Consider the following 10828-nt stretch of genomic DNA (forward strand, 5'->3'; position numbering starts at 1 on the left):
AAAGATGTGTCAGCATTTCCTACCGACCACCCGTGGATGATCATCACCAGCGGCAGGGAGGCGTTGAAGCCGCACTGCTGTAGCGTGTCTGCGCGGTGGAGCTGAATCTGACAGCCCCTATCAGTCGCCCCTTCAAAGAGCAGGAATCTGGTCTTCGTCTCCTGCAACGTTTCATTTTTTCTAGCAGCTCGAGCTCTCCTTGCAAACGGCTCTGCAATAGAAGAGGAAGAAGGGTGCTTAGCCTGGCCTTTCTCCCACCTCTGCCAGCTCTGGGACCATCCGAAGGTTTTGAAGAACACCGGCCAATGGGGTTCCTGTGAAGTGCTGGAGACAGTGATGAGCCGCAGCTTTGGGGACCCCCAAAGAACATTTCCAGGGGAATGACCGCTTCTCTCCTGGGAGATGATGGAGGGTGGCCTAGGAGGACCCAACACAGAGTTGGGAAGGACCATCCTCCATCCTGCCATCCGGGGACCCTAGGACCAGCCCGTCAGCAGCTAGAGTAACTGGAGGACAGTAGGCATACGGGAGAGGTGATAGGGACAGAGGCTACGGAGGACGAGGCTTTCACCCCGAATCCCACTGCCAATAAGTGCCAAAGTCGGGATTCAAACTCACGTCTCTCTGGTGTCTGGCATATAATCAGCAGCTACGTTGGCCTGTGTGGTTAAAATAAGGACAGAGTGGAGAGCACTCAGCACTTTGCATTTTTGATCTGCGAAACCCTTTCTGCGAAAATTTACCCCAGTTGCCCTCACAGGGCCAATTCTGTCTTATATGTATTTACTCTGGATTTAGCTGGGAGGATTAGGAATCGATGGATGGGCATGACATAGGTTCACAAAAATTTTTTTTTCATGGTAGAAGAAATAGAAATGATGAGAAAATAAAGGCAGTACAACCTTTACAAAGACAGAAAATGTAAATTGATTAGCACCCTAACACACACAGTATGTGATCCTCGCAGGCTGCTGGAGATGGGCCACAGATTTCATCCTGAGCTTCCTATTGGCCAAAGCAAAAAGGGAAACAGGAGCCGTTATAGGATTCATGGCGTCTAGTTGCTCACACTCTCCTAACCCTGAAGCCCAAAATAGTTTCCTTATGGGTTCCTGTAAAAAGGTCACGGGTGAGGCAGAGGCCATTTCTTGAGCCTCGTTCCCACACAGTCAGCCAGTTTCATGTGGCTGACTCTGAGAGAGGTCTCCAGGCCTAACTGGAAGCAGTGGCTGCAGCGCCAAACAGCATTTACGTCACAGTGAATCTCTGCGAGGCGCTTTACTGTAACCCAGCAGTAGCCTCGCTATGGAGGGAGGCAGGGCCACTTTGGGTCACATTTTGGGTGGAAGGAGTGGAGCTCTGGAGCCTGAGTGTCTGAGCTGCCATGACTGTCTGGTTGTCCCTGTTGCAGAACACAGAATACTGGATCCTCCTCAGCCACACCACGGCTTTGAGAGCTCACTGCGGTGGCCCACACCCACACCTTCACCGAAACCCCTCCCCCAAGCGTTAGCTCCGCACAGAGCCAGCTCTTGGCTGGGCATCTCTACCTGGGGACACTGCAAACCCAGAGAGGCCAAACTGGGTTGGTTTTCGTTCCTCCCAACGCATTCTTCTTCCTTCTTTCTACATTTCCTATCGTGGTTTGTAACACCATCATTCATCCATGCAATTTCTCAAGCTAGGAAGCTTAGAGCTGTCCTGAGATGCCCTTTCAGTCCCCTTGGGCCATCAGGATTATCCCCACTACCTCTGCTGCTGGGCTAGTCTAGGACCATATCTTTATGTTGTTGTGTTGGTGGTATTGCAATAGTCTTGTATATGTTTTATATTTAATTTGTTTACTTGTAGAATTAGTACATGTTAGGCATAAGTATACAATCTGAAAAATGCCCAAGAGAATAAAGAATCTCACTATTCAGAAAACCACACAAGTAATATTTGGAGTATTTCCTCCCAACCATTTCTTATACAGGTGTTTGTTTCATGGGTACTTATGTGAAGTGTCTATAACCAAGACCATATTATGTGAATGGTTTTCACCTGGCATAATTATTTCTTATAGCATTAAAATTCTTCAAAAATGTGCTTTTGAAAAGTGGCATAGTTTGCTTACTTGTTCCATTTTTTGTTGGACATTTAGGTTGTTTCTGGGTTTCTCCTTTTTTCTATTACAATGTTCCAATGACCATTTTTATACATAAATTTTTTTCTGAATCTATGAGAATTTTTTTAGTATTGATTCCCGAAAGTAGAGTCATTAGCTCCTTAGGTGTGATCTAACTTACCTCTCTTTTTATATGCATATATGTCTAGATTGATTTTCAGCACCTTTTAAGCTAATATTTATTGAGGGCTTACTCTGTGCCAGGGACTTTTCTAACAGTCTTGTTTGTATTAACCCAATTAAGCCTCAGAGCAAGTCTGTGAGTGAGCTGTGAGGACATCTCACATTCTGTTATGAGTGAGGAAATTTCTTGCAATGGTATTCAGTAGGAGCAGCTCCCTCCCCAGGCACGTCTTCTGAAATCATCATTTTCTCATGTCTTTGGAGGAGATAAAGACACACCAATGATAACAATCTAGGGGTATGGAAGGAGACTTGCCTTGGGGTAGTGACCACACTATACATTATACGGATGATGTATTATAGAATTGTGCACCTGAAACCAATACAATTTATTAACCAATGCCACCCTAATAAATTAAAAAAAAAGAATCAGGGATGAGGCGGTGGTTTAGAGAGATTATTAACAAAGGTAAGTGGTCAAATCCTTTGAGGGAGTCAGCCCCGTGTCACCTGGGAAGTGAGGTGTCAGGCTGGGGAGGCTTGGGGTTCCCTCCATGTGACGGCAAGACCCTGAGGCAGCAAAGCTTCCTCACATCAGACAGAAGAAGCTGGGTGCAGCCATTACGTTTCTAATATGACATTCCTTGCAGCAATGATTTCTCTATTCCTAAGTGAGCCCTCAGGTTTGAGGGGTCCTAATAGTCCATACAAGAACAAATGATTTCATTTTCTTTTGGGTAAGGACGTCATTAGGTGGGTGGCTGCAGGCAATGAATGAGCTGGCACAGGAGACAACCAAAGGTTCTGCAGCAGAGGCCCCAGGCGCCAGTCCCTGCCTTCTGCCTGGGCTGGCTGGGCTGGGGCCTCTGCTCAGTTCAATGTTTATCCCACCCCCTCCACCCCCAGGTGCTGGCTGCAGCTGGGGACACAGGTGCCTAAGACGGCAGCCGCAAGCATTAATATGCCCCAGCTGTTTGTGAAAGATCTTCACATTCGTGCTGTAAATTGCTAATGTGTGTGTGTGTGTGTGTGTGTGTGTGTTGATTTCCTTTTATTAATTCAACTACTGACAATATCCTCAGACCTGGGACTAGGGGAGAGGGCCTCTGCTCAGGGTGGGACAAACCTGAGGTAAACACAGCCATAGCTCTGACCTTGGCTGCTGTGGCCCGGCCCGCGATCCGTGCGTATACAGCACTGACTTCGTAGTTTCTAGGACGACTCATTCATTCTTCTTTCTGCCAACACTTCCCGAACACCTGCTCTGTGCCAGGCGTTCTTCCACAAATGAAACTTGCCTACAGCTCAGTAGCTTTTGGAGCAAGTATCAGGTTTTCTTCCTTATTCTTTAAAAAAATGTAGTTGGTGCACAAAAGCGGAGCAACAGCAGAAAACAAAATGCTAAAAAATACACTCACTCACATCCTCATCATCCAAATGGATTGGCTTTTTATTTTCCTGTATTCAGAAGCAAATGCATTTTTCATGTAACTGTGCAGCTATAGCTTGCTTCTTTTTTTCATGTCACATTACATAATAAGAATCTCTCCATATGCCTACAGTGTTCATACTCGTCATTTTTAAAGGCTGAGTAATATTCCATATGGGACTGTTTTGTAATTTATGATTCCATTTCCCTCTCTGGGACAAGCAGTATGATTCCAATATTTCACCCTCATAAAAAGAGCTGCAAGGAACTTCAGCAGAGAGTTTTTCCTCCCAGAGAATTATTTCCACCAGGATGAATCACCTAGGATGGAATTACTTGGTTAAATGGTGAGGTCGTTTTGTTGACATGGGAATTGAAGCAATCTTACAAGTCAGTCCCCCACAGGGTGTCAGCCACGATTATTACCGACCTAAGAACCCATAAGACCCACACATTCTCATTAAAGGTGATGACGGGGTGCTGGGGAGCAGGTGGAATTGGTATGGCAGGTTAAAAGGCTGTTTATGTGGCTATCATGTACTTTTTGCTAGGAACTCAGAATTCCTTATTTTATTCAGTCCTCATAATGCCCCCACAAGTCGTTATCCCAAAAGGAAACTGGGTCTCAGAGAGAATAAGTGTCTTGACTAAAGTCACAGGAAGTGACAGTTGAGCCTCGTGACAAGAGCAGCTGCTCTGCAGTCCAGGATGCAGTCCATTGGGACAGACTCCTGAACATCCTTTGCTAGGCCGCCAGCACCCACTGGAGGCTCGCTGACCACGAGGTCATTGAAATAGGTCTTTCACAATTGCGCTCCCAAGGTCTAGATCTAGAACAAGCATGTCAAACTCATGGCTGGCGGGCCGCATGTGGCCCACAACCAATATTTTTGCAGCCCAGCCAATATAACAGTATGTAAGAAACATTTTAATACAAATTTTGTAACTTAATTTTTACAATATCGTGTTGCATTCATTTCCCTCATGCGCCTTGCGTGCAGGGTCACCATTTCTCTCCACTAATACTAGCAGTGAATATTTTAGCAGCCAGGGGCCACGTCATTAGTCTTGGACTGACTTGTTTGGTGTGCGCAACAGGAAGTATTTTGCTTTCAGAGAACAAGAAAAATAGGTTTATTTGCGTTACATTTATTAATTTGTGCAGTTATTCAGTGTGTCTGGTAAATTAATGTTCAAGAAAAAAATGTTTAATTTTTATTAAAATGTTCTAAAATAATTTTATGGTTGGGGGTCACCACAACATGAGGAACTGTATTAAAGGGTCGTGGCATTAGGAAGGTTGAGAACCACTGGTCTAGAGCGTGGCTGTGCTGAACTGCCTTTATGTGCTGACTTAGAAGAGAGCTCAGAACCTGAAGCAAAGGCGTGTCACACGAGGCGAGCAGCTGAGCACGCTAGTGTTTGGGTCTGCAGCATCTGCTTGCCGAGACCGTGTGGCCTTAGACACACCGGACTATTAGCTATTGGTGGATTACATGTGACTGTTGGCAGATCTTTGTGAGGCCTTAGTTAACTTGTCCTGGTTGATCTTGAGCAAGTCATGTAACTTTCTAGGCCTAAATCCTCATCTGGAAAGTGGGGAGTTTGGACCAGCCGGATCTGAGACCCCCATGGTGACACAGTGAGATGTCCTTGGCCCTTGAGTCAACTGCACCAGAGGTCAAGACCTGGCTTTTCCTCTGAACCGGCTTGGCCTCAGTTTTCACCTCTGGAAAATAAGAGGTGGGGCGAAGATACCAGAATCCCTCTGGTCCTGAGGTGTGTGGGCCCTAAGTCTGTCCTATCTCGGACTTTTAGTAAATAAAAGATGCCAGAGAGAAGTGTTTTTGAGGCCAGAGTTAATCAGGCAAAGAGAAAAGTGAGAGTCGGAGCTGGGACTCCTGGCTCTGTTCCCGCGGGACCCTCCCTCCTGTGCTGGAACCTGAGCCGGACGCTTTGCAAGGACAAACACTTGCAGCAGGAGGAAAGCAGCCCAAGGTTACTCTGTAAGGCAAAGTGAATGGTGTGTATGGAAATGGGAGTGAATACATGGAAGATGCTCTCTAGGGCAGGGGTCTGGGGGCTCCCTAAGGGGAAATGTTCCTGACCCACCAACCCCCAAGTGTCCCCGAGGCTTCCCGGGGTGGTGGCTGGGGCTGGGGGGGCAGGCCATTGGCCTCTCTTAAACCTTCCATCTTGTAAATACCACATGATCTCACTCATTTGTGGATTATAGAGAACAACATAGACTGATGAAAAGGGACAGACCCAAAGACTGAGAAACAGCGATCAGGCTATCAATCCCCAGAAGGAAAGTAGGGGAGGGCGGGGTAAGGGGAAGAGATCAACCGAAGGTCTTGTATACATGTATATAAGCCAAACCAATGGACATGGACAACAGGGGGATGGGAGCATGAGTGTGTGTGTGTGGGGAGGTTGGGGGTTAATGGGGGGGATGAGGACACATTTGTAATACCTTAACTACTACTACTACTACTACTACTACTACTACTAATAATAATAATAATAATAAAGATTTATTGGGGTGAAAAAACCTTCCATCTTGGAGACTGAGAGCCCACAATGATCCCATTCATCCATGTATTCATTCGTTCATTCCACCACACATTTAGTGAGCACCTACTATGTGGCAGGATGTGCTTAATATTGCAGAAAGACTGTGCTTTCAAGAACTTCAGCGTTTACTATGCTGGAGGCAAGTAAATAGACAATTGTTACACAGCTTGGTAAGTGTTGCAATGAGTGAATAATAGTAGAGGCACCTACCCAGCTATAGGGTGGCTGGTGTGAAGGCAGCCAGAGTACCTTACTGGTGAGTAATGTCACCAATTCCCCAGATAATCTTGGGGATTCCAAGTCAAAGGCTAGTCCTGATGGGAGGGAAGGCCTATAGAATGTGGAAGATGAGCCTCTGTGTGATCAATATGTCACGTCAAGGCTCACAGAACTTGAGGTCATGGCTGTAGCCTATTTTCCTGAGACCCTTGGCATCCCTCATCTCCTTTGAGACTCCCCTGGGGTCTATAGCACAGCTGTTTTCTGGCTAAAAAAAATTAAAACCAAGACCAGAATCCCAGTTCTCTAGCTCACTATCCATACATCTAGGTCCTGACTGCAAACCTTCTCCGGGCATGTGCGTTTATCCTTGTTCCACTCTCCCTAAGATCTTCTTTTGGAGCCATGTTCTGCCTTCACACCTGTGTCTGGAGGCATGGCTGTCTGCCCCCTTCAGACCGTGAACATGTACCCCAACAATTTCTGGGGCTCCATGAAAAACAATGGCAGAGGCAGAGGCAGGATAATTTAGTTTAGTGGAAAGGGCACTGGCTTTGGAGCCAATTGGCTCTGTATTTGATCTATCATTTGTTAATGAATAACTCCCTGGTTATTAGCTGTGTGACCTTGGGAAGCTCACTTAACCTGGAAGCTCCACTTTCCTTCTCTTAAATTGCAAATATGATAACTGGATGAAACTCAATGAAACGTCTGACATGGAGCTTGGCATTTAATACTTCATTTCTCCATCCTTTTAGAACTTACCTACGATCTCTTCCATTTCATGTCTGACCCAACGTAGTTTCTTCCAGATACTTTTTGGTACTTATCTACTGAGGTCATTGCCGGCCTTTTAGTACCTTCCTGTGAACTCTGTGCACCTCCCGCAGGCAGCATGTGCATGTCTTGGCGAGAGCCTTTGTGCCAGGAAGAGGAAGCCCCCTCCTTGGGGTGAGGGTTTCGGCCTCCCTCTCCCATTTGTCCAGCTCTTTTGGGCAGGAGAAGTCTATCGACCTTATGTAGCAGCTCTGGAGAAGTAGGCTGGGTCTCTGCCTCTACCAGCTGGGCTGGGTGCGCCAGCCATGCCACCCAAATTAGGCAGCTCCTGGAGCCAAACCAGCCTACAGGTCAATGGGGAAATAAATCTCCGGCTGAAAAACACACCTAGCCGGAGTTCTGCCCTTAAGCCACTGCTAAATGAATGCTTCCCTTTCAGGATCTCTTAGGTTTTACCTGATCGTCTATATTGGGGGGCAGAATTCTCCCATCGCCATACGCTAAACATCCCCAAAGCAGCTGATTCAGCAGGCCTGGTGAGGCCTGAGAATCTGCATTATCCCAAGGTGGCATATCATTCTGAGAATAACTTGCCTAGTGGTTAAGAATATAAGCATTGGATATCCCTGATGAATACAGATACAAAAGTTCTCAACAAAATATTAGCCAACCAAACTCAACAACACATTCAAACGATCATACACCATGATCAGGTGAGATTTATATCTAGGATGCAAGGATGGTTCAATATACACAAATCAATTGCTATACCACATGAATAGAAAGACAAAAATCATATATATAATCATCTTAATATACACAGAAAAGCATTTGACAAAATTCAACATTATCTTGTGATAAAAAACTCTCAATAAATTGGATATTGAAGGAACATATCTCAACACAATAATGGGTATGTATGACAAACCCACAGGTAACCTCATATTCAAATGGTGCAATGTTTTCCTTTATAAGATCAGGAACAAGACAGGATGCCCATTCTCTTCACTCCTATTTAACATAATATTGGAAGTCATAGTAAGAGGAAGAAATAAAGGCAAGAAAAAGAAATAAAAGGCATCCAAAGTCAGAAAGGAAGAAGTAAAATTATCTCTGTTATCTAATGACATAATCTTACATATAGGAAATCCCAAAGATTCCACCAAAAAACTATTAGACCTAACACATGAATTCAGTAGTTTCAGTATACAAAATCAGCATATAAAAATCAGTCACGTTTTTAAACACTAAACAATAAACTATCTGGAAAAGAAAGAAAAAACAATCTCATTGTTCAATGCTTATCAAAATCCCTATGGCATTTTTCACAGAAATAGAAAAACCAATTCTAAAATTTGTATAGAACCACAAAAGATCCCAAACAGCCAAAACAAGCTTGAGAAAAAACAAAACTGGAGGCATCTCACTCTCTGATTTTAAAAATCTATAGTAATCAATAGTGGCATAAAAACAGATTCATCAGGCAATAGAACAGGCTTAGGAGCCTAGCGGTAAACCCATGCATGTATGCTTTCACAGAGCTTAGCCCCAGGGGCCCTTGACTTCAGCTGTTGAATAGGTCAGAGGGTCAAGCTCCTTCCCATGGGCCCTTAGTCGCCCGAAAGAGTAAAGGTGATTCCCAAGCAGGCAGCTTCCTCTAGGGCAGAAGTGGGCCTGGCAGATGCCGCTTGGAGCCACGGGCAGCCAATGTGTGAGGAATTCTATGAAAGGCATCTGGCTTAGAGCTTGGAAGCCAGGCAGCGAGGTGCCCACGCGGCTGGCTTAGCTTTTGAAGGGGTGGAGGGGGTGGGAGGAAAGCACGTGCTTCTCAGCCGGGAAGCTCCTGCCCAGGGCCCCGCAGAGGCCGTGCAGAGACCTAACGCATCTCCTCAGCCCGTCCATCTGGGCTGCTGCTCGTGGAGTGTTGGGAGCGAGAATATTTTGGATGTGTCAAAAGTGACGAATGTAGAAAAGGGCCATCAGCATCTCTGGGGACTCACAGTTCACACTGGCAGCTAAGATGTGCCAGGCGCTTTGGAAGAAACTCTGGAGGAAATTGAGGCAGCTCCTGCTCACCCGTCCAGGTGTGGGTGGCAATGAGATGGTCTCTGTATGTGACAATGAACCATGGGATCAGTGAAGACGGGGCTGGGATGTGCCAATGCAGGAGCATAACAACACAGGAGTGGGCAAGCGGGGGCCTGAGGTTGGAGTGAGCAGAACTCACTGCCCACAGCACTGGGGCCACAATCCTGGCCTATTAAGTGGTCCTGGCCAGATCTGAACGGGGGCAGCAGCCAGAGCTGGTCAGAGGCTGGAGTTAAGCCCGGGCCTTGGCCCAGAGCGAGGCTGGAACAAGGCTCCAGCGTGTCTGGCTTTGGAAACACCCCAGGGAATGTGCTACTAGAATACAACATCTTTTTTTTTTTTTTGCATGGCCCTGCTCTGTGTGTAGTGGTACTGGTTCCCTGCTTCTGCAGGGAGATGGCTCACCTGGGCTCCTTAGAAGCTGGGGGTCAGGACCAGCTGGACCAGCCCAGTATGTCTTCTGCAGAAGGATGAATGGGTGGAGGGTGTCAGAGATGGATGGGGAAATTTGCATCAGCTCTACCTGTCCCCAAGGGCTCTCTAGAGAAGACAGAACTCTATCTTATGATCATTGTCCTTCTGCCATTTCCCTGCACAACCCCTACAGCCAGGAGAGAAAGAGGGAGGAGAGAGTGCACAGTCATCTTTGTTGCTGTTGTAGTCATTGTAGACATTATCATCATCATCATCATCATCATCATCACTATCATCGTCACCAATGCTTAGGCTTCTTATATAGCCTGTTTAACTTGTTGAGGCCTGAACTTGTCTTCCCACCTCCTTCCTGCATCCAGATTTCTCAGTCTGCTCCCACGTCTCTCTTCTTCTAGGCACTCCATCACCCCCCTGAGTCATCTTCCACTCTTCCTCCCTCTTTCTTCCCCTCCTTATCAGCAAGTGCAACTCAGTGTAGCAGTAACCAGCTTGATTGCTTACTTCCGGGTAGGATCCAGTTCTACCCTGTCTGTCCACACCCTCCCCATCCTGCCAAACACTCTGCTCCTAGAGGCCCCAGGCTACCCCTCTCTCTCCTGCCTCCACGACTTTGCTCTTGCAGTTCCCTCTGCCAGGAGTTTTCCCTTCCTAAACCTCAGCCCTCTACCTGGAAGCAATGAGGGTGAGTGCAGAATTGAACCCACAGGATCATTTCATTTTCCCGCTCTGCCTAGGGAAAGGTTGTCACAGTGAGGTAATATTGAGAGGAAGCAAGGTGCACAGGCAAGGAACTCGCAGAGTCACTTCTAACTCCCACAGTCCCCTTCTGGTGGCCATGAGCTGTTGGACCACTAACAGCAATCCCTGCCTCTGTCTATCAGGAATGAGCTGGGAAAAAGGGCATTCACAGATAGGAAGGAAATTCTGGAAATTCTTTGGAATCATGGATTATTCCCGTCCCCCCCTTTTTTTGTCCTGTCTCAAAGTCCTCCAGACCCCAAACCAGTCTCTTT

General features: G+C 46.5%; 1 protein-coding gene across 2 annotated transcripts in view; it reads right to left on the reverse strand.

Moving 5' to 3' along the window:
• Nucleotides 1–10828, reverse strand: part of LIPC (lipase C, hepatic) — a 129076-nt gene that overhangs the window by 32465 nt on the left and 85783 nt on the right. For both annotated transcript variants that reach the window (XM_006765227.2, XM_015564967.1), the window contains exon 3: nt 24–211. In XM_006765227.2, the coding sequence (XP_006765290.1) occupies nt 24–211 (188 nt within the window). The remainder of the gene's footprint in view (nt 1–23; nt 212–10828) is intronic.

Source organism: Myotis davidii, unplaced genomic scaffold, assembly GCF_000327345.1.
Source record: "Myotis davidii unplaced genomic scaffold, ASM32734v1 scaffold441, whole genome shotgun sequence".
Taxonomy (NCBI): domain Eukaryota; kingdom Metazoa; phylum Chordata; class Mammalia; order Chiroptera; family Vespertilionidae; genus Myotis; species Myotis davidii.